Source organism: Pelobates fuscus, chromosome 2 (genome assembly GCF_036172605.1).
Source record: "Pelobates fuscus isolate aPelFus1 chromosome 2, aPelFus1.pri, whole genome shotgun sequence".
In the NCBI taxonomy this organism is placed as follows: Eukaryota; Metazoa; Chordata; class Amphibia; order Anura; family Pelobatidae; genus Pelobates; species Pelobates fuscus.
In genome coordinates this window covers 447,906,711-447,931,830 of record NC_086318.1, presented here as the reverse complement: position 1 = coordinate 447,931,830, position 25,120 = coordinate 447,906,711, and the positions used below count along the sequence as shown (strand labels likewise).

Here is a 25,120-nt window from a genome sequence, read left to right as displayed (position 1 = left end):
GCTGACAAGCATAGAAGAGCGGCTCCTGTCTTTGTTCCTGGGGATAGGGTGTGGTTGAGTACTAAGAATATTCGCCTAAAAGTTCCATCTATGAAATTTGCTCCTCGCTACATAGGTCCTTACAGGGTTCTCACTCGTATCAACCCGGTTGCGTATCGCCTTGCTCTGCCACCTGCCTTACGCATTCCTAACTCTTTTCATGTCTCCTTGTTGAAACCTCTTATTTGCAACAAATTCTCCTCTAAGGTTTCCTCACCTCGTCCTGTTCAGGTGGAGGGTCGGGAGGAGTACGAGGTCAGCTCCATCATTGATTCCAGAATTTCAAGGGGAAAATTGCAATATCTGGTCAACTGGAGGGGATATGGTCCTGAGGAGAGGAGTTGGGTACCTCAGGAGGACGTTCATGCTTCTCGCCTTCGCAGAGCATTTCACCTTCGCTTCCCATCTCGTCCCGGTTCCTTCCGCCCGGTGGGCGTATCTGAGAGGGGGGGTACTGTCAGGGTACCTGAGGTCTCTACCTCTAAAAGAGGTAGAGACTTAGTAGTTTATCCGTCCAAACGAGCTGTTTCCTTCGTTCCTCGCGGTTCATCCAGTCACTTAAACACCGACCGCGAGGAATCCACGTCCTTTTCTAGCGGGACGCTCAATACGTGACGTCATGACGCTATCACGAGCGACCTGCCACTCAAGTGTCCGATATCCAATCGGTACTTGTCAGAGGCGTGTCTACCATCCGGAGCCAGGGTATTTAAGCTTACTTCTCACTTCAGCTCATTGCCCTGTCGTGGTTCTAGCTTGTCTAGTCACTCAGTGCTCTGGTATTCTAGTTTGCTCTATTGGTTTTGACTCGGCTTGTTGTACTACCCTGCTTATCTCTGTTATCCCTTGACCCGGCTTGTCTCTCGCTTATCTGTCTTCTCGTTCCCTCGACCTCGGCTTGTCTCTGACTATTCTCTATTACTCTCGGTACGTTAGTCCGGCCATTCTAAGGCCCGGTATACGTACCTTTCCACTCTTTGTACCCTGCGTGTTGGATCCCTGTCCCGATCCTGACAGGTACCCAGTCGGGGTGCCAGGTGATCCGTTACACCAATCATGTATCATGCATATATTGTCCGTGCAGAACAAACTTACCTATGTTACTGGCATGGGTTTAAATTAGCGAAAACATAATTCATACCCCATCTGTTTAGATCATTCAGTCATCTTGATGATTTGCAACATATATGAATTATCTAATGTAGATACATTTATGACATGAGGTATATGATGGTCTCCTCATATTTCTGAGATTATTATTATTTTATTATTTGTATAGCGCCAGCAAATTACGTAGTGCTGTACAATGGGTGGACTAACAGACACGTAATTGTAACCAGACAAAAGGACACACAGGAACCGAGGGATTGAGGGCCCTGCTCAGTGAGCTTACATGCTAGAGGGAGTAGGGTATAGTGACAGTAACAGAGGGTTTGAGGGCCCTGCTCAGTGATTCTACATGTTAGAGGGAGTGGGGTATAGTGACACAGTAACAGAGGGATTGAGGGCCCTGCTTAGTGAGTTTACATGTTAGAGGGTGTTACGGACACTCCACAGACTCATATTGGATTACCCTATGTTAAAGTACCGAAGACGGTTCCTTCGGTATTTCTATTGCTTTTACCCATTTCACACAAACCCCTTGGATTATAAATTTGTGCATATGAACTCGGACCACCCAGCCCCTGGTGTGTGCCGCCACTTAACCCTGTTGACCTCGGAAAACACCGAACTGGGGACCACCGGGAGGTTGCGGTTTGCGGTTAACCGCAACCTTAATTGACTACTTCAGGGTGGCCTCGTTCGTCGACTATTTTCACCATATCCAAACTCCTGAATGAGGACCACCTACACCACGGCGTGTGTCCGTAATTATAACGCTGAGGCTGCGGTTAACCACAGGCTAATTGGTCCCTTCAGGGCGGTCGACGTTCGGTTCCCGAAGGGTTGGGACAACCAGCGAGAGAGCGGTATTCGTGACGCTGGCCATCCGTGTTTAGTTCCAGGAGATTGGGACCGATACCCGCTCGCCTATTCACAAGCGGAAAAGATGGCCGCCATCTCGTGTTCAGGACAATGAGACACGGAAAGACTTATATCTCAGAGACTAGCCATACCGTTCGTGAGGTCTGAGCGCTATTCGTCTATCTGATGCGCTCAGACCCGAGCTATCTAACGAATCGTGGAATATCAGGGATATTGTGTAAATTGTTATAAATATATATTTTATTCTGTTTTTACATGTTGTAAATGCACGTGGGATTCTGTGCACTTGGAGATAATTGCATTGCCATAACCGTTGGAATCATTATCTCCAAGTTGGGCGGGGACTATTTCAAACGATGCAGTGTATTGTCATTGGTCAACTGTATGCATTGTCCCTATATCCCATCAGGTCCAGAGGGGGCTGTCCCTGGACCTGGGCTTTTGCATAAATACCGCTAACCCTGTGCCATTAAAGGCAGTTCGTGTTTGACCTTCAAATCGCAGCCTCGAATCGTTTTGTGGGAATCAGGGTATCCTAGCTATACTAGAGCTAGTGGGATTGCTTTGTATTCACAGGACTCTGGTGGTCTGCCGACCGGAACAGCGCTTCTCTCTCTCCACACTCGGGAACCAGGACATCCAAGCGGTCCAGTCTTCAGCTAGCCTGGGGGTAACCGTAAAAATTGGTGGCAGCGGCGGGATCTTCCTGGAGTTCCTAGGAGAGATACAGAGCGGATGGAGAGCGCTTATGACAAACTGAAACGCACCACGTTAAAGGATTTATTAGAAAGCAGAGGTGGGAACACTAGCAACCGACCTAGGAGGGAGCTGATCGCAGAGCTGACAGAACTGGATCAAAGCCTGACCATGACAGAGACACCGCTGTCCGCTAGCGAGGAAAAGAACCGGATTGTTCGGGAGAGACTCTCCTGGTTCGTCCCGAACCCGACCATGGAACTAATACAGCAAACCATGGCATAGGTCGATGTAGAGATCCGAGAGGCCAGAGCACACGAGATGAACTTAAATCCACCACAGCAAAACCCCGTGGCGGGGATGGCAAGGGACCCGGCAGAAAGGGCTGGGAAGCCAAAGATTCCCCATGCAGCATTCCGACCGTTCCTAGAGAATGAGATGGGGATCGATGAATATTTGGCCGATTTTGAGAGGCAATGTGCACTTCATCAGATACCCAGCGAGGATTGGCCCACTATCTTGTCGAGGAAACTATCAGGCCGATGCATTCCGCACCCTGTCTACCGAGGAAGTGACACATTATATCCGGGTTAAAGATACGTTACTACAAAGATATGCAGTAACCCCCGATACGTATCGTAGGCAATTCAGGAACACGAAAAAGAAGCCGAATGATACGCATACCGAATGGGCTCATCGGATGAGGAGAGCCACCGATCACTGGATGAAAGGGTGCCGAGCCGTAACGGGTGAGGAAGTACTACAATTATTTATTTTAGAACATTTCTACAATGGGGTAGATCAACAATGCAAGGAATGGCTCCGTGAACGTAGACCCACTACTCTCACTGAGGCAGCCACGCTGGCTGATGAACATTGTGACTCACGACTGCACGAAAGCAACAACTACCGACCAACAATTCGTACAGAAAACTGAGAAAATTACCGAACGCCGGCATGGCCGGACTTCAGGGCTCTCGTACCCGCAGGATCTACCAGACACCTGGGACCTCCAGGTGGCCATACTACCGAACGCCCAAGACCAACCTGTTACCGGTGCAAACAACCGGGGCACCTCATGGCAAGTTGCCCCCTCAACAACCACCATCAAAACCCCCGGACTTATAATAATTCCACGGGATCATCTCGACCCGCCCGGGCGCTATGTGTTAATCAGGAGGGTCCCATGGAATAATACCTGGGACCCCTCCACGAGGCCGACCCCGTATATGATGCCTCCGACAACCGCCAACATCACAGGCAAAAGGTATAGCTCGAGGGTCACTCCACTGAGGAACTGAGGGACACTGGAGCTACGATTACTTTGGTTCAGAGACACTTGGCACCAGAGCACAAGCGCTCCGGACAAACCGTGGCCGTTCGAGTGGCTGTGGGGGATGTATACAAGATACCGACCGCCAAGGTCCATTTGGATTGGGGGGCGGGGAAAGGTACTGTGAACGTCGGGATTATGGATAATTTGCCAGCCAAAGTATTATTAGGCAACGATTTGGGACCGATGACATCTGCTTATGCCCCAGCCTATAACTCTGAGGCTTATCCGGTGACTACCCGAGCACAAGCCAGGAACCAGCCTGACTCTTCACCAGTGCAGGAACCACAGGTAAGACTCACCCCGACCTTGACTGCCCCACCAGACCCCATACCCTGGGATACTCCCGCAACCTTTGAGCACGAATCCAAATCTGACCCAACCTTGCAAAAGTATAGGGAAAAAGCTGAGTCTGGAGGGGGGGGCTAGATAACAAGACATTTAGATGGGAGAAAGGGAAACTGTACCGGTTAACCGAAAAGAAGGGACAACATAGGCGACAATTAGTAGTCCCGTACAAATACCGACAGGAGAGACTCCGGATAGGTCATGATATTCCCTTAGCGGGGCATCTAGCCGTAACCCGCACTCTTCGCCGTATTACCCATACCTTCTTCTGGCAGGGGGTTCACGTAGATGTGCGGACCCATTGCAGTACATGCAATGTGTGTCAACGCATTGGGAGGAGGGGAGACCACCCTAAGGCACATTTAATGAATATGCCCATTATAGAAGAGCCATTCAGCCGGGTTGCTATTGATTTGGTAGGGCCACTGGCTACCCCTAGTCCCTCCGGTAAACGGTATATTCTGACCGTAGTGGACTATGCTACCAGGTATCCTCTATCTAACATTCAGGCAGACACTGTAACTAACGCATTAGTACAGGTATTCTCTCAGGTAGGGTTTCCCAAGGAAATCCTATCCGACACAGGCACGCAGTTTACTACCGAATTAACTCAGCAGCTCTGGCATGTGTGCAAGGTTAAATCGCTTCTCAGCACCCCCTATCATTCTCAGACGAACGGGCTCTGTGAGAGGTTCAACGGAACCCTTAAACAGATGCTAAGAACCTTCGCTCAGGAATATAGGGATTGGGAACGTTTCCTACCGCATCTCCTATTCGCATACAGGGAGGTGCCCCAGGAAACGACAGGGTTTTCTCCCTTCGAACTGCTATACGGACGCCAGGTAAGGGGACCCCTAAACCTGATCCGAGAGCACTGGGAGGGGGAGACCGAGAACGCCGGGGTCCCTATTGTACCATACGTGCTGGAACTAAGGGACCGAATGGAACAATTAGCCAGGTCGGTCCAGGCTAATCTCCAGTCGGCCCAACGGAGACAGAAAGTATGGTATGACCGGGGCGCCCGAGCCAGGAGTTTTACCATAGGACAGAAGGTGCTGGTACTCAAGCCAGTTAAAGCAGACAAACTACAAGCTGCTTGGCAAGGGCCGTACCAGATAATAGAAAAGAAAGGGGACACTACCTATATCATAGCTAGTTGCCATAACGAAAAACCTGCGAAAAACGTTTCACATAAATATGCTTGAGGAGTATCTAGAGAAACCTGAGAATGTGACAGTCATCTGCATTCCCCCTCACGAGGACCCAGACAACCTTCCTATCCTAGACCTGCTAGAAAGGAATCCCCACTCCAACTTAGTGGCCCAGGTCCATATCGGAGACATACTTAATGAGGAGGAGAGGGAGCAATTGAACCCGGGTACACTCACCTTACCACCCATCAGGTAGACACTCCAGGGCAGCAAGCCCTACGAAAACACCCTACCGAATTCCTGAAGCCGTTCCTGAAGAAATGCTTAGGTTAGGGGTGATTGAGCCCTCCGACAGTCCCTGGGCATCTCCGGTGGTTCTAGTCCCTAAGAAAGACGGAACCACCCGATTTTGCGTAGATTATCGGAGGCTCAACGACAAAACGGTAACGGACGCTTATCCGATGCCCAGAGTTGATGAGCTACTTGATCGTATAGCCAGGGGAAAATACCTAACAACCATTGACCTCTGTAAAGGTTATTGGCAAATTCCCCTGGCTCAGGAAGCTATCCCTAAGTCGGCATTCGTCACCCCGTTCGGTTTATACCACTTTAAGGTAATGCCGTTCGGGATGAAGAATGCCCCCGCTACATTCCAGCGCTTGGTGGATAGACTCCTGAATGGCTTCCAGGAGTTTGCCTGCGCATACCTGGACGACATAGCGATCCACAGTGAGTCCTGGGAGGAACACTTAGTTCATGTTGGAATGGTCCTGGATCAGATTCGGGCCGCTGGCCTGACTCTGAAGCCAGAGAAATGCCATTTTGGAATGGCTGAGGTGCAGTACCTGGGTCACCGTGTGGGGTGCGGGAAACAGAGACCAGAGCCGGCTAAAATAGAAGCGGTCGCCAACTGGCCCACCCCCACCACCAAGACCCAGGTGCTAGCCTTCCTGGGCACTGCAGGCGGTTCGTGCCCGACTACAGCACCATAGCTAAGCCCCTGACGGACTTGACTAATAAAAATCTTCCCCGACAGGTCCTGTGGTCTCCCCACTGTGAAACGGCTTTCTAAGCTCTCAAAACTGCTCTTGTGATGCTCCTGTCTTGGCTGCCCCAGCCCCTAACAAACGTTTCATTGTCCACACAGACGCTTCCATGTTCGGGCTGGGGGCCTCCTGCCGCTGGACTATGGCCCCTGGTCTTTTTCCCTGCAGAAAGGCTGGTTTGTGGACTGTTAAAGCCATGCTACCCCAGATAGCTATGCCATGGAGCCCAGCTGTATACTGAAAGACTGTATGAAAGACTTTGGCTCCATGGCGATTGAACTGTATGTATGTGATCTGAGCGCCATCCGGTAATAACGTGCGCTCAGATCTAAGCTATCTGGGGATAGGTAGAATGTGTATGTTCTTTGTGATAAATGTAACAGTATGTAATTTTATGTATTTGAAAAAGAAAGAAATAGAGTCTCGATAACAAGAAAGAGACTCTAAACTGGTTTTAAGATACAATTAATAGGACAATAATAAATATGGTGACCACACCGGAAGACACTGTTCCATTTAAACCTAAAAATGCATCAAATGATATATAGCATGATATAAGGAATTACATAGCTCCAAAAAGTGGCTCAATATAAATAAAACTTACTTTATTGGTAAATAAACAGAAAAGAGGACACTTGAAATGGAGTGTAATAAATAGGGCTGAATACAATATATCAATATAGAGGCTAAATACCACTGTGCAAAAAATAAGGGGGTAATTAGCAGTTTAACAGAGGAGCAGTAAAAAAATATAAATCCCCAGAGTTTACAAAGACAGCTCAATCTACTGACTCCTAAATAGAGAGCCCAAGGAAATAACCCTATGGCTCCTATATAAGGCACCTTCCAAGGTGCACTAAGCTGCCCTTGTTGCTATATAATGGGAGAGAAAAGTCCCCAAATGAAGCAAGACAGCCAGTGACAGAAGTAGAGTAAATATAAAGAGCAAATATCCCTGTACCTCCTAGAAACACCTTCGAGGGTGTTCTATGCTGTCCCTATATGAGAAAACAGAAAGGAGATTGGCACAGGCAGCTCCACCTACTTACTCCTAAGTAGAGAGCCTAAGGAGATAACTCTATGACTCCTAGTAAAGCAAGACAGTCTGCCACAAAATAAAATAAATAAAGAGAACTGGTATCCCTGTAACTCCTAAAGGAAACACCTTCGAGGGTGTTCTGTGCTGTCCCTACATGGGAGAACGGAGAAAAAAGGCGGACTGACTGCAGCTGAAATCACCTTCAAAGTAAATAAAACAGTGCTTTCAAAAAAAGAAATCAAACAGCTAGTGCTACCATTAGTGTAGAGAAGTGATAAGATTAAACCCGACGCGCGTTTCGGTGTGTCTGCTGCACCTTGGTCAGGGGCTAAAAATACCTCTGTCAGTGGGGAGCTTTTAAATCCTAGATAGCCAATCATATGCGCAGTCCCATCACCCTGTAAGTATCAGCCGGTGTATGCACGGAGCATATTGTGGGAGGAGCAAGCGGCCGTCATCTGGTACTTCTGATGAACGGTACGCCAACGTATGCGTCAACACCCACGTGGGTATCCAGGGGCGGAGCTAGGGGCGGCGAAAGGGAGGGTTCGCTCCTCCCTTACTCCAATCCGGGCTCGAATGTGCCGAAGTAGTGGGCGTACGGGGGGAGGTGGGGATCAAAATACCAATATGACAACTCTGGCAAATTGCAATATATTATGCCGAAAGTTCAAAACATCAATCCATGGAATCATAATGCAGAATAAATAAAAATATATAAACCCAGAGCCAGATATTTAGCCCTTATAGACTAGGCAAAGTGTCATATATCTAGGGCTAAGAAGCTGCATACGTATATGTGAAGAAAGTATATTATGAGGGTTAACCTGGATCGCTATAGATATATCATCTGGTGATTAACCATATGTTCTTTTTGAGACAAAGGGCGAACCCACACCTCACATATATCATATGTATGTCATATGTGGTCATAGGAATCTAGAGTTAACTTTAATTTCCATGTAGTATGACTAAAATAGGAGATGATTCCACATTGAATTCTAGAGGTAATATTAAAAGATAATAAACGTGATAACAAATAGTGATGATTAGAAATGGTGTGATTAAAGTGTCATGAAATTTATTAAATGAAAATCCTATAAATGTATAGGTGGTGTTATTATATTCAGAGATCACTAATGAAGGGGGAGTAGGAAAAACCTTCATTCAATCCCTTAGGGGACAATGTATTAAGGCAATAAATCCAAAAGCACTCTCGCCTCCTAAGGATTTTATCCAGATTCCCCTTCCTTTTGTCAAGTTTGACCAGTTCTATACCCAAGAATTGGAGTACAGTATGGTCACCTTGGTGAAAATTCTTGACATGTCTGGATACTGTGGTTTCAATGTGTCTACTGGTTTTAATGGAATTTATATGTTCCAAGATCCGTCTTTTAAATTGTCTGAAAGTCTTGCCCACATATAATTTGTTGCATTGGCATTTTATCAAATAGACCAAACCCTTAGAATTGCAATTAAAAAATGAATTCGGATAGAAGGTATCGGTCTGTATACTGTTTGGGAAACTCTTAGAGTCTTTGCAGATGAAATCACAAGCTTTACATCTGCCGCATTTATAGGTCCCTAGCAGTTTGTTAGATAGCCGGTGAGTAACAGTCTTCTTAGACTGTTTGAAGTGGCTATGTACAAGGGTGTCTTTGATATTCCTACCCCTTCGTGCTATAAGGGCCACATTTGCGGGGAGGACTTCTTTAAGATGTTCATCTTGTTTAAGTAGGGGCCAGTATCAATTTAGAATAGATTTGACTTGCTCCCAACCTGCGTCAAATGTAGCAATTACTCTTAAGTGTTTGGAGTTAAACGTGTTTTTACTTGGGAATACCGATACCTCTTTAATTAGATCTTTCCGATCAGTCATGAGGGCTCTATGGTAAGCCCGTTTAAGACATTTATGTGGGTAACCCTTAGCTCGAAACATTGCACGCAGTTCACTGGCTCTCACTTTAAAGTCTTGAACATCAGAGCAGTTACGTCTAAGGCGTAAATACTGTCCAGTTGGTATGCCTTTCTTCAAAGGGGTAGGGTGGTGACTTCCCCAGTTAAGTAGGCTATTGGTAGCCGTATTTTTTCTGAAGAGGTCAGTTTTAATGGTGCCTTTTGTGTTTGGAATCAAAGTGAGGTCCAGAAAATTAAGATTCGGTGTACCCATTTCTGATGTAAATCTTAAATTTAAGTCATTATCATTAAGGAACTGTACAAAGCTGGTGAAGTCTTCTGTGGTGCCTCTCCACACAATCATAATATCATCGATATACCTCTTCCAGGAGAGGATATATCGGACAAATTGATTGGGATTGGCTGTGAACACCATTTGCTCTTCCCACCATCCCAGGTGCAGGTTGGCATATGAGGGCGCACAAGACGTCCCCATCGCCGTACCCTGCACCTGGTGGTAATATATGTCGTTGAATAGAAAAAAGTTGTGGGTTAACACAAAGTGTAGCAACTCAATGACAAATTCACTGTGGTGGTATAAATGTGGGCCTCTCTGTCTAAGAAAATACTGTACATGTTTCAGGCCGATGGTGTGAGGGATCGAACTATACAGTGCCTCCACATCTAGGCTACAGAGTATGGAGTCCATAGGTATGGTCAAGGTATTAAGATGTGCCAATGCTTGTTTGGTATCTCTTATATAGGAGGGAAGTTTCTCTACAAGGGGCCGTAGAATATGATCCAAATAAATGCTAACATTTTGTGTCAGGTTATTATTTCCTGACACTATAGGTCTACCCGTGAGGTCTTGATACCTTTTGTGAATTTTGGGTAGACTATAGAATGTAGATATGCGAGGATTCATGTTAAGCATAAAGTCATATTCTTTTTTAGAGATCAATTTATCATCGAGGCCCCTTAGTAAAATTTGTTTCAATTTTATCAAAAATGTGTTTGTAGGGTTTGTTTTTAGTATTTTATAAGTTGTATTGTCAGAGAGGATTTTCTGGGTAATGGTGACATAGTGCGGGGTGTCTAGAATTACTATATTTCCCCCTTTATCGGAGGGTTTTATAGTTATTTCTTCCCTTGTTAGGGCAAGACTTTCAGACAATTTAAAAGACGGATCTTGGAACATATAAATTCCATTAAAACCAGTAGACACATTGAAACCACAGTATCCAGACATGTCAAGAATTTTCACCAAGGTGACCATACTGTACTCCAATTCTTGGGTATAGAACTGGTCAAACTTGACAAAAGGAAGGGGAATCTGGATAAAATCCTTAGGAGGCGAGAGTGCTTTTGGATTTATTGCCTTAATACATTGTCCCCTAAGGGATTGAATGAAGGTTTTTCCTACTCCCCCTTCATTAGTGATCTCTGAATATAATAACACCACCTATACATTTATAGGATTTTCATTTAATAAATTTCATGACACTTTAATCACACCATTTCTAATCATCACTATTTGTTATCACGTTTATTATCTTTTAATATTACCTCTAGAATTCAATGTGGAATCATCTCCTATTTTAGTCATACTACATGGAAATTAAAGTTAACTCTAGATTCCTATGACCACATATGACATACATATGATATATGTGAGGTGTGGGTTCGCCCTTTGTCTCAAAAAGAACATATGGTTAATCACCAGATGATATATCTATAGCGATCCAGGTTAACCCTCATAATATACTTTCTTCACATATACGTATGCAGCTTCTTAGCCCTAGATATATGACACTTTGCCTAGTCTATAAGGGCTAAATATCTGGCTCTGGGTTTATATATTTTTATTTATTCTGCATTATGATTCCATGGATTGATGTTTTGAACTTTCGGCATAATATATTGCAATTTGCCAGAGTTGTCATATTGGTATTTTGATCCCCACCTCCCCCCGTACGCCCACTACTTCGGCACACTCGAGCCCGGATTGGAGTAAGGGAGGAGCGAACCCTCCCTTTCGCCGCCCCTAGCTCCGCCCCTGGATACCCACGTGGGTGTTGACGCATACGTTGGCGTACCGTTCATCAGAAGTACCAGATGACGGCCGCTTGCTCCTCCCACAATATGCTCCGTGCATACACCGGCTGATACTTACGGGGTGATGGGACTGCGCATATGATTGGCTATCTAGGATTTAAAAGCTCCCCACTGACAGAGGTATTTTTAGCCCCTGACGAAGGTGCAGCAGACACACCGAAACGCGCGTCGGGTTTAATCTTATCACTTCTCTACACTAATGGTAGCACTAGCTGTTTGATTTCTTTTTTTGAAAGCACTGTTTTATTTACTTTGAAGGTGATTTCAGCACAGAACACCCTCGAAGGTGTTTCCTTTAGGAGTTACAGGGATACCAGTTCTCTTTATTTATTTTATTTTGTGGCAGACTGTCTTGCTTTACTAGGAGTCATAGAGTTATCTCCTTAGGCTCTCTACTTAGGAGTAAGTAGGTGGAGCTGCCTGTGCCAATCTCCTTTCTGTTTTCTCATATAGGGACAGCATAGAACACCCTCGAAGGTGTTTCTAGGAGGTACAGGGATATTTGCTCTTTATATTTACTCTACTTCTGTCACTGGCTGTCTTGCTTCATTTGGGGACTTTTCTCTCCCATTATATAGCAACAAGGGCAGCTTAGTGCACCTTGGAAGGTGCCTTATATAGGAGCCATAGGGTTAGTTCCTTGGGCTCTCTATTTAGGAGTCAGTAGATTGAGCTGTCTTTGTAAACTCTGGGGATTTATATTTTTTTACTGCTCCTCTGTTAAACTGCTAATTACCCCCTTATTTTTTGCACAGTGGTATTTAGCCTCTATATTGATATATTGTATTCAGCCCTATTTATTACACTCCATTTCAAGTGTCCTCTTTTCTGTTTATTTACCAATAAAGTAAGTTTTATTTATATTGAGCCACTTTTTGGAGCTATGTAATTCCTTATATCATGCTATATATCATTTGATGCATTTTTAGGTTTAAATGGAACAGTGTCTTCCGGTGTGGTCACCATATTTATTATTGTCCTATTAATTGTATCTTAAAACCAGTTTAGAGTCTCTTTCTTGTTATCGAGACTCTATTTCTTTCTTTTTCAAATACTTTAATCCGGGTACAAGCCCTTTATTGGTGGATCTGGAACCACCGCTCTGACCTTGGGTGTTCCAACACTCTCACATTTTGTGTGAGTGGTTGATACACCCTTACGTTTTTCTTTTTAAATGTAATTTTATGTCTTTTATTGTCCTTTGTCTGCCATGTGGCTAATGGAGTTTTGCCTCTGTCCTTGGAGATAATTTGATTACTTCCCAATTATCTCCAGGACAGAGAGGAGGGATTGTGATGCATTGTGGGATTGTAAGCTTGTGATTGGTCAATTTCCAATATGTTTCCCAGTTTCCCATCTGGTCCCCTAGGGGAGTGTCCACCAGGTGGGAGACCTGCATAAAAGCCAGGCAGTTAGCCCCAGTAAACCAGACTCTGCTTGACCCTCAAAACTAAGTGTCGTCTCGTTCTTGGGGGGGAATTGGATTGTATGCTGATTGCCAGGAGTGTATGCTGATGGTATGCTTTTCCTGTTCAGCTGTTTCCAGTATTCGTGTGTTTCCTGTTCGGAAGTTGGTGAATTCATGTGTTTGCAGTTCGGGCGATTGGTGCTTACAGTAGCTGTCGGTGCACCTGGAAAGGGGAATATCGCCTAAACGGTTTTTAACCTCTTGTGTGCAAAACGGTCCGTTACAGTGACACAGTAACAGAGGGATTGAGGGCCCTGCTCAGTGTGCTTACATGCTAGAGGGAGTGGGGTATAGTGATACAGTAACAGAGGGATTGAGGCCCTGCTCAGTGAGTTTACATGCTAGAGGGAGTGCGGTATAGTGACACAAAGGGTATAAGTAGTTTGCTAGTAGTTTGCTAGAAATGAAAAAATGAAACTTGAAGAGACTGATAAGCAATTGGAACAGGAAATTGATAATGTCCATAAATTCCAAACAGATCCCCTATATATCCAATTGGAGATCAAACTAAAACAAAATTTAGACAAATTCCAGCAAACGATTAGACTGAGGAAACATCAGAAGTTTATTAGAGACCTGAAGAACTATGAAACAGGTCATATCTACGGGCCCTTTTCACATAGAATCAGAATAAACTCTGACAACACAATGACTTCTGAATATGACTCCTCAGACACTGATAATGAGCCTAGACAACAACCGAGCTTACCCACTAATATACCCAACCCATCCAACACTAGAGGCATCCTAAAAAAAGGGGTGAATTTTTTAGAGTTGGACCAGAGGGAGGAGGTCCCTCAACAAAGATATCAAACTCGCAACAGAGGCAGGGGAGGAAGGTACACGAGGAGGAGACGGTATTAAGTCATACGTCTCAAATAATCAATCTCTCTGACCATGCCTTGACCAATCATGAGATCCATGTCCTTAAAAAGGGTCTCTCTTTTGTACCCACTCCAGCATACAATAAGTTCACATGGATTAAAGACATACATCTCTTTGTCAGGAAACTAGCTCTATGTAAATATCACCAATTACAGATTGAAAGAAAAACTAAGAATCTGGGTATCTCTGAAGATGACTACAATGGACTTATGGCCCTAGTATCCCTATTGGATGAGAACGATCCCAACATCACTCAAAGCCAAACGAATCTGAAACCCAAAAGCAGATTCACACCACATATAGGCAGCTACAAGAATATCGAGTTATTCCTGGAAGCAGTGAAATTTGAAATTGAAAGTATAAAAAATGTGGATCGTGAGTTCTATCCCAATATGAATTTAACCAAAATTGAGGGGAAGGCTCTTCTTTCCCTTAAAGAAGATAGGGAAACAATAATAAAACCCGCAGACAAAGGCGGTAACATAGTTATGATGAAATCAACCAACTATGTCAAAATGGCCCTAAAAATCTTGGATGATAGGGAAACCTATCGGATACTCCCCAATGATCCTACTAACTCCTTTCTGGATGATTATAAACGGATCCTGGACAGGGGTCACAGGGGTGGGTTGCTATCTAGGGAGGAGTATGACTTCATCCTCAATAAGAACCCTAGGATAGCAACTTTTTACTGTTTACCAAAAATCCATAAAAATAGGCTGGACCCCCCAGGTCGCCCAATAGTGTCAGGTAATGATGGGCTCACACAGAATGGGAGTATTTACCTTGACAAAATTTTACGCCCTTTTGTGGAATCCCTACCATCCTTCATTCAAGACACCAAACAGACACTGGCACTTCTCTTAAACCTTTCACTTCCAGAAACTGCGAACCTATGCAGTCTGGATGTTGAGACCCTTTACTCCTCCATACCCCATGAGGGGGGAATACAGCATGTCCAATACTACTTGGAAAAAAGAGGAGCAAGCTACTCAGCACATACGGAGTTTACCCTGGAACTAATCAAATTTGTGCTTACACATAACTATTTCTTATTCAATGACAAGTTCTACCACCAGGTGCGGGGCACTGCGATGGGGACAGCTTGTGCCCCATCGTATGCCAACCTGCACCTGGGCTGGTGGGAGGAAATCGTCATTGGATCCACTAAGCTCTCATCTTTTAGCCCCATGATACACCTATGGGCGAGGTATATAGATGGCATTCCAATAGTGTGGCAAGGCACGGCGAATGAGTTTAACCAATGTGTAACTCTTCTGAATGACAATGATTACAATCTCAGATTCACTTCTGAATTTGGAGGAAAAAATCTGAATTTTTTAGATTTAACTGTCTCCATTGATAACCAAGCTATCCAAACAACTCTCTTTAGGAAACCTACCGCTTCAAATAGTCTTCTGGACTGGAAGAGTTTCCACCCCAAACCCCTCAAGAATGGTATTCCCATAGGCCAATACCTAAGGGCCCGTAGGAATTGCAGCACCATTCAGGAATTTCAAACTCAAGCCGATAGACTGCGAACACAGTTTAAAGACAAAGGCTACCCTAATCGGTGCCTAAAAAGGGCTTACAGTAGAGCATTGGAATCAGATAGAGAGACACTACTCTGCAAAAATAAACCCCCAACATCTACTACATCCCGCCCTCGCATGATTGCAACCTTTGATGCAGGTTGGGATAGAGTCAGATCCGGTATTGAAAAATACTGGCCACTCCTGACGGGCGATACTCACCTTACCAAGATCCTAGGCCCAAAAGTTGAAATAACGGCACGCAGGGGAAAAAATCTTAGAGACCTTTTGGTCCCCAGCCATTTCCAACTACCACGTTCAAAGTTGAAGACTTGGCTTAATAAACCGGTCACTGGCACCTTTCAATGCGGGAGTTGCGTCGCCTGCAAATATATTAGACGGGACTCCAAAAAAGTGTCTGATAGTGAGAATAAACAGGTCTTCAATGTGACATCATTCTTTAATTGTAATACCTCTGGCCTGGTATATCTACTAACCTGCGAATGCGACCGTAAATACGTGGGTAAGACCTTCCGTCCTTTTAAAGAAAGGATTAAAGAGCACGTCAGGTCACCCAAACTCACTACCGAAACACCTATTGCTCGCCAACTTAAGGAACACCATTCAAGTAAGTCCCATGGTTTACGCTTCTGTGGACTTGAATTGGTGAAACGAAATAAGAGGAGGGGTGACTACGACAGATTCCTAAGGCAACGTGAAAGCTTTTGGATATATAGACTCAAGACGCTACAACCAAAAGGTCTAAATGAAGGCTTCTCATTTGCCCCATTTATCTAAAACATCAGTGCTTCCTATTACTCATTTCATTATGAGCTCCTTGCCTGATCCACTGAGAAGTTTTTCTTCCAGGTGCATCATCATCATCTTTCCTTATTGATTATTTGTATTACCAGTACTTCACCTCCTAATATACTAATATATCAATAATCAGTAGATATTCTATATGTATTGATATAGAATTCGATAGCTTATGCATATATCCCTTACTGTGGTATCCACACTATTAAGATCATGCCCTCACCATACAGTATACCAATGCAGGAATACCCATTGGCTACTACTGTGAAGCTGTATATATGCACCTCTTTTAGTGTGCTCAATAACATTCAAGTGGTTTTTATCTATTTATTTATTGATTTACTTTTTTCCACTCTTGGCATTTTTTGCATTTTTTGCATCTTCTATTCGGAATTACCTATTCCAAACATTTTGTTGTATGAACATAATACAACCAGCTCATTCCATTCGAAATATATATATTCTTTACCTATATATCCTATCTTAGGATTGATTCTAACTAACATCCTCCTGCACGAACAGGGACTCATAGGGTTAACCATACCCATTCCCAGCAGTGAGGATGTCCCTGCCACTCATCTACCCATTGCCCGCCCACCAGACTGACGAAAATCACGCATTTCGGTGACGTCAGAGATCAGGAGGCGGAGCCTATGGGGTTTAAAATTGTGGCGCGATACCAGGCCGGTAAGCTCTTGAGAAAGGCGCATTAGCAGCGCCGAAACGCGCGTCGAGCTTTTACCGCGACCACATGGTCTATATTCAAGTTCAGGCAGTTTAGACATCCTGTTTGCTTTAGCCCTTAGCAAGAATCTGATTGGGGGTTTTGGGACTTAGGAATTTGGACAATGAATTGTATCACTTTTCGCTACCCTAGTTTACCTAGCACTTAAGCTTAGATTTGAGGAAGGAAACTCACTAGGGAGCGACGATTCTTTTATGCCTACAGTCTCACCTTATGAGCTTTTTTGGTGAGACTACTAACATCCTATACCCATACCCTAATTGGGTTGACTCTAAGAGTATATTTTATTGTTTTTCCGTTATACTCAGCCATTGAGGGGACCGGCTAGCACTAAATCACGGAGTTATTCTCCTGACGTATTCTGGCCACTTACTAAGGGAAAACAGTAGCCTTCTAGCCTTTGGGTTCACCCTCTATGTAGGACAAACATCTACCCACTTATTTACTTCTCTCTATGAGTATATTTGATTGTTTCTCTATTATACTCTGTCACTGAGGGGACCGGCTAGTACTAAATCACGGAGCTATTCTCCTGACGAATGTTGCGATATCTGCACACCAATAGAGCTACTGTGGTTTACTAAGACATTGTTTTTTTTACTAAGACTATTTGTTCTCTTTTTTCACTGTTTATACACATTTTGTCACTTATTATCCTTACTGATTTTTATTTATTTTCTCCCTAAGTGGGATTAATAAAAATTTATTATTTTTCTTATATTTCATGTTAGTTCTATACGGGCATTTTTTTGCCATTCTATTATGAACGAGTGTCTCTCTGGGGTATAGGGACTGTGAATGGGGAGGAATCTACTCCAATCCCTATCCAGTCTCTTTCTCTTTTCATATTCATATTTTTTAGGGTTATGCCCTTATACCCTGCAACCGAACCAACTCTAGTGAAAGGTCTTTTGGCCCCTCACTGGATGTTGAGTCTCTGTTTATACCGTTAAGTGGATTATCCCTCCGTGTAGCAGAACCGGCATTTTACATTTAAATTCACCACTTGTACAATATTCATGTTATTCTGACGAACGGACGGGGAGGGGGGATGAAGACTATGGGGAGGGGAGGGGGGATGAAGACTATGGGGAGGGGAGGGGGGATGAAGACTATGGGGAGGGGGGATGAAGACTATGGGGAGGGGAGGGGGGATGAAGACTATGGGGAGGGGAGGGGAGGGGAGGGGGGATGAAGACTATGGGGAGGGGAGGGGAGGGGGGATGAAGACTATGGGGTCTGAGTGCACCTTTCGTGAGAGTACCGCTCAGATCCCAGCTAAAACAACTGAACGCCGCACGAAATACACTTTATTATTAAGGTCGTCTGAAAGTACCGAACACCGATCGGGAACCACAATAGGAGAAGACTGGAGCTCCCGAACAGCCTGGAAGTACAGCGGTGTTCGTGCCGTCGAGTAGCCGTTTTCAGTTCCAGGCACTCGACAGCAAAACACCGCTGGGGAGACAAAGGATCCAAGATGGCCCACCGCCGCGTGGTCGGTAGTCGAACGACGGCCACCCAGGAAAGCACTTAACTACCGATTGCAACAATGTTGCAATCTGGTAATTGGTGCCACACAACCCTCAGTGTGTGGGCTTGGGTTCGGTACTTAGTTCGTTTCACGAACAGCCGGTAAAGTTGCTGTTCGTGAAACAACCATGTGAATGCTAGCGGCTTTCGGCTGCTAGCATACGAATGCTATAATGATTACAGGCAAACATACATTTCAATACAGAATGCAAAGTACATTCAAACATAATATGGCAGCAGTGTTTAGGACAAACTTTAGAGTCACAGTTCTATAGTCTGAAGTGGCTAAGTTTGCCACAACAGCGGTGTGTAATAATGTGTGTATACTATATAATGTATTGTATTGACTGTCAGTGTATAATAATATAATACACAGCGGTGTGCAATGTGTGTGTATACTATATAATGTATTGTATTGGCTGTCAGTGTATAATAATATAATACACAGCGGTGTGTAATAATGTGTGTATACTATATAATGTATTGTATTGGCTGTCAGTGTATAATAATATAATACACAGCGGTGTGTAATAATGTGTGTATAATATATAATGTATTGTATTGGCTGTCAGTGTATCATAATATAATACACAGCGGTGTGTAACGTGTGTATACTCTATAATGTATTGTATTGGCTGTCAGTGTATAATAATACAATACACAGCGGTGTGTAATAATGTGTGTTTAATATATAATGTATTGTATTGGCTGTCAGTGTATAATAATATAAAACACAGTGGTGTGTAATGTGTGTATACTCTATAATGTATTGTATTGGCTGTCAGTGTATAATAATACAATACACATCGGTGTGTAATAATGTGTATATAATATATAATGTATTGTATTGGCTGTCAGTGTATGATAATATAATACACAGCGGTGTGTAACGTGTGTATACTCTATAATGTATTGTATTGGCTGTCAATGTATAATAATATAATACACAGCAGTGTGTAATAGTGTGTGTATACTATATAATGTATTGTATTGGCTGTCAGTGTATAATAATATAATACACAGTAGTGTGTAATGTGTGTATAATATATAATGTATTGTATTGGCTATCAGTGTATAATAATATAATACACAGCAGTGTGTAATAATGTGTGTATACTATATAATGTATTGGCTGTCAGTGTATAATAATATAAAACACAGCGGTGTGTAATGTGTGTATACTATTTATTTAATGTATTGGCTATCAGTGTATAATAATATAATACACAGCAATGTGTAATAATGTGTGTATACTATATAATGTATTGTATTGGCTGTCAGTGTATAATGAGATAACACACACATGCTCTTAGACTGTTCATGGTCTATTCCAGGTTGCCTCTCTGGTAATTTGTTGGTTACCTGAGGACTGTCGGGTACAATTCAGCTGTGTAAAGGAACGCAATGGTAAATGCAGCCTCAGAGAATCCCTTGCCCAAGATAGCCATCACAGATCGAGTATTTTCCATCCCTACAATCAAAAGAAATGAAATCAGACAGGAGAACTTGGAGGAACTCAGCCTTATCCTAGCTGGACCAGGGTAGAAAACGTGAAAATATTTATATCCATCCTACCTGCTACATTAAAACCATTAGGCTTTGAGACTAGTTTCCTCTCTGAATTAAAAGGGTCACAAATTGTATGAATTAACTGACTACGCAAAACATATTCACAGGTACTTATATTATTTAATGGTACACTCTAAACACCAGAACAACTTCAGCTTTATGAAGCAGTTTTGGTGTATAGATCATGCTTCTGCAGTGTCACTGTTCAATTCACTGCCATTTAAAAGTTAAATAATTTTGTTTATACAGCTCTAGTCACTCCTCACTGCATGTGACTTACGCAGCCTTCCTAGACACTTCCTGTAACGTGATATCTAATGTTTACACTTCCAGTAAAGTGATATCTAATGTTTACACTTCCTGTAAAGTGAGATCTAATGTTGAAACTTCCTTCCTTGCACAGTCTGTTTTATATAGAATTCCTTATCCAGGCTGGCTAGTTTTCTTATTATGTTTTTTTATCTATAGTTATAGTGTATTAGGTGTGTATTAGCTGGGTATTGTGGGGATGGCTGGTTAGAGTAATGGGGTAGTTAAGTTAGCTGGGTATTGTGAGGTTGGCTGGGTAGAGTAGTGGGGTAGTTAAGCTAGCTGGGTATTGTGGCGTTGGCTGGGTAGAGTAGTGGGGTAGTTAAGTTGGCAGGGTAGAGTAGTGGGATAGTTAAGTTATCTGGGTAGTGTGGGGTTGGCTGGGTAGAGTGGTGGGGTAGTTAAGTTAGCTGGGTAGTGTGGAGTTGGCTGGGTAGTGTAGTGGGGTAGTTAAGTTTGCTGGGTGGTGTGGTGGGGTAGTTAAGCTTGCTGGGTGGTGTGGTGAGGTAGTTAGGTTTGCTGGGTAGTGTAGTGGAGTAGTTAAGTTTGCTGGGTAGTGACCTCACTTGGAGTATTGTACACAGTACTGGAGACCGTATCTCCAGAAGGATATTGATACTTTAGAGAGAGTTCAGAGAAGGGCTACTAAACTGGTTCATGGATTGCAGGATAAAACTTACCAGGAAAGGTTAAAGGATCTTAACATGTATAGCTTGGAGGAAAGACGAGACGGGGGGATATGATAGAAACATTTAAATACATAAAGGGAATCAACACAGTAAAGGAGGAGACTATATTTAAAAGAAGAAAAACTACAACCACAAGAGGACATAGTTTTAAATTAGAGGGACAAAGGTTTAAGAATAATTTTAGGAAGTATTACTTTACTGAGAGGGTAGTGGATACATGGAATAGCCTTCCAGCTGAAGTGGTAGAGGTTAACACACTAAAGGAGTTTAAGCATGCGTTGGATAGGCATAAGGCTATCCTAACTATAAGATAAGGCCAGGGAATAATGAAAGTATTTAAAAAAAAATTGGGCAGACTAGATGGGCCGAATGGTTCTTATCTGCCATCACATTCTATGCTTCTATGTTTCTAGTGTGGGGTTGGCTAGGTAGATTAGTGGGATAGTTAGTTTGCTGTGTAATGTGGGGTTTACTGGGTAGTGCAGTGAGGATGGCTAGGTAGTGTAGTGGGGAAGATAGTTTGCTGGGAAGTGTGGAGTTTGCTGGGTGGTGTAGTAGGGTAGTTAGTTTGCTGGGTAGTGTGGGTAGTTAGTTTTCTGGGAAGTGTGGAGTATGTTGGGTAGTGCAGTGGGGTGGTTCAGTTAGCTGGGTAGTGTGGGGTTGGCTGGGTAGTGTAGTGGGGAAGTTACGGTAGTTTGCTGGGTAGTGTAGTGAGGTAGTTAGTTTGCTGGGTGGTTTAGTGTGTAGTTAAGTTTGCTGGGTAGTGTGGAGTTTGCTGGGTGGTGTAGTAGGGTAGTTAGTTTGCTGGGTAGTGTGGGTAGTTAGTTTTCTGGGAAGTGTGGAGTATGTTGGGTAGTGCAGTGGGGTGGTTCAGTTAGCTGGGTAGTGTGGGGTTGGCTGGGTAGTGTAGTGGGGAAGTTACCGTATTTTTCGCTCCATAAGACGCACTTTTTTTCCCCTCAAAAGTGAGGGGAAATGTCTGTGCGTCTTATGGAGCGAATATGAAGTTTTACTTACCTGTCTTGTAGCGTTTCTCGGCAGCACAGGGCGCACCGCGGTACTGGAACTTGAATTTCATGTTTCGGTTTCCGGTGGGACTGAAAGGGAGTGCGCACTCAGCTCAGTGTGCGCACTTCCTTTCAGTCCCGCCGGAAACCGGAACATGAAATTCAAGTTCCAGTACCGCGGTGCGCCCTGTGCTGCCGAGAAACGCTACAAGACAGGTAAGTAATTATGGGACAAGGGGAGGGGGACAGTATTGGAGAGAAGAGAAGACTATGGGGAGGGGAGGGGGGATGAAGACTATGGGGAGGGGAGGGGGATGAAGACTATGGGGAGGGGAGGGGGGATGAAGACTATGGGGAGGGGAGGGGGGATGAAGACTATGGGGAGGGGAGGGGGGATGAAGACTATGGGGAGGGGAGGGGAGGGGGGGTGAAGACTATGGGGAGGGGAGGGGGATGAAGACTATGGGGAGGGGGGATGAAGACTATAGGGAGGGGAGGGGGGATGAAGGCTATGGGGAGGGGAGGGGGGATGAAGGCTATGGGGAGGGGAGGGGGGATGAAGACTATGGGGAGGGGAGGGGGGATGAAGACTATGGGGAGGGGAGGGGAGGGGGGATGAGGACTATGGGGAGGGGAGGGGAGGGGGGATGAAGACTATGGGGAGGGGAGGGGGGATGAAGACTATGGGGAGGGGAGGGGAGGGGGGATGAAGACTATGGGGAGGGGAGGGGAGGGGGGATGAAGACTATGGGGAGGGGAGGGGAGGGGGGATGAAGACTATGGGGAGGGGAGGAGAGGGGGGATGAAGACTATGGGGAGGGGAGGGGGATGAAGACTATGGGGAGGGGAGGGGGGATGAAGACTATGGGGAGGGGAGGGGGGATGAAGACTATGGGGAGGGGAGGGGAGGGGGGATGAAGACTATGGGGAGGGGAGGGGAGGGGGGTGAAGACTATGGGGAGGGGAGGGGGATGAAGACTATGGGGAGGGGGGATGAAGACTATAGGGAGGGGAGGGTGGATGAAGGCTATGGGGAGGGGAGGGGGGATGAAGACTATGGGGAGGGGAGAGGGGATGAAGACTATGGGGAGGGGAGGGGAGGGGAGGGGGGATGAAGACTATGGGGAGGGGAGGGGGGATGAAGACTATGGGGAGGGGAGGGGAGGGGGGATGAAGACTATGGGGAGGGGAGGGGAGGGGGGATGAAGACTATGGGGAGGGGAGGGGAGGGGGGATGAAGACTATGGGGAGGGGAGGAGAGGGGGGATGAAGACTATGGGGAGGGGAGGGAGATGAAGACTATGGGGAGGGGAGGGGGATGAAGACTATGGGGAGGGGAGGGGAGGGGGATGAAGACTATGGGGAGGGGAGGGGAGGGGGATGAAGACTATGGGGAGGGGGTGGGAGAAGACTATGGGGAGGGGGTGGGAGAAGGCTATGGGAGGGGGGACACTATGGGACAGGGGAGAAAAAAAATATTCTGAACAAACTGTCCCATAGTAAGAAACACTATGGGACAGTTTGTTCAGAATATATTGTTTTCTGGGTTTCTTCCTCTAAAAACTAGGTGCGTCTTATGGTGAGGTGCGTCTTATGGAGCGAAAAATACGGTAGTTTGCTGGGTAGTGTAGTGAGGTAGTTAGTTTGCTGGGTGGTTTAGTGGGTAGTTAAGTTTGCTGGGTAGTGTGGAGTTTGCTGGGTGGTGTAGTAGGGTAGTTAGTTACAGGGAGTACAGGGAGTGCAGAATTATTAGGCAAATGAGTATTTTGACCACATCATCCTCTTTATGCATGTTGTCTTACTCCAAGCTGTATAGGCTCGAAAGCCTACTACCAATTAAGCATATTAGGTGATGTGCATCTCTGTAATGAGAAGGGGTGTGGTCTAATGACATCAACACCCTATATCAGGTGTGCATAATTATTAGGCAACTTCCTTTCCTTTGGCAAAATGGGTCAAAAGAAGGACTTGACAGGCTCAGAAAAGTCAAAAATAGTGAGATATCTTGCAGAGGGATGCAGCACTCTTAAAATTGCAAAGCTTCTGAAGCGTGATCATCGAACAATCAAGCGTTTCATTCAAAATAGTCAACAGGGTCGCAAGAAGCGTGTGGAAACACCAATGCGCAAAATAACTGCCCATGAACTGAGAAAAGTCAAGCGTGCAGCTGCCAAGATGCCACTTGCCACCAGTTTGGCCATATTTCAGAGCTGCAACATCACTGGAGTGCCCAAAAGCACAAGGTGTGCAATACTCAGAGACATGGCCAAGGTAAGAAAGGCTGAAAGACGACCACCACTGAACAAGACACACAAGCTGAAACGTCAAGACTGGGCCAAGAAATATCTCAAGACTGATTTTTCTAAGGTTTTATGGACTGATGAAATGAGAGTGAGTCTTGATGGGCCAGATGGATGGGCCCGTGGCTGGATTGGTAAAGGGCAGAGAGCTCCAGTCCGACTCAGACGCCAGCAAGGTGGAGGTGGAGTACTGGTTTGGGCTGGTATCATCAAAGATGAGCTTGTGGGGCCTTTTCGGGTTGAGGATGGAGTCAAGCTCAACTCCCAGTCCTACTGCCAGTTTCTGGAAGACACCTTCTTCAAGCAGTGGTATAGGAAGAAGTCTGCATCCTTCAAGAAAAACATGATTTTCATGCAGGACAATGCTCCATCACACGCGTCCAAGTACTCCACAGCGTGGCTGGCAAGAAAGGGTATAAAAGAAGAAAATCTAATGACATGGCCTCCTTGTTCACCTGATCTGAACCCCATTGAGAACCTGTGGTCCATCATCAAATGTGAGATTTACAAGGAGGGAAAACAGTACACCTCTCTGAACAGTGTCTGGGAGGCTGTGGTTGCTTCTGCACGCAATGTTGATGGTGAACAGATCAAAACACTGACAGAATCCATGGA

At 44.9% G+C, this 25,120-nt stretch overlaps 1 protein-coding gene across 3 annotated transcripts in view; it reads right to left on the bottom strand.

Moving 5' to 3' along the window:
• Positions 1-25,120, bottom strand: part of LOC134587634 (solute carrier family 22 member 7-like) — a 134,538-nt gene that overhangs the window by 20,478 nt on the left and 88,940 nt on the right. For all 3 annotated transcript variants that reach the window (XM_063444165.1, XM_063444166.1, XM_063444167.1), the window contains one exon: positions 19,994-20,102. In XM_063444165.1, coding sequence (XP_063300235.1) covers positions 19,994-20,102 — 109 coding nt within the window. The remainder of the gene's footprint in view (positions 1-19,993; positions 20,103-25,120) is intronic.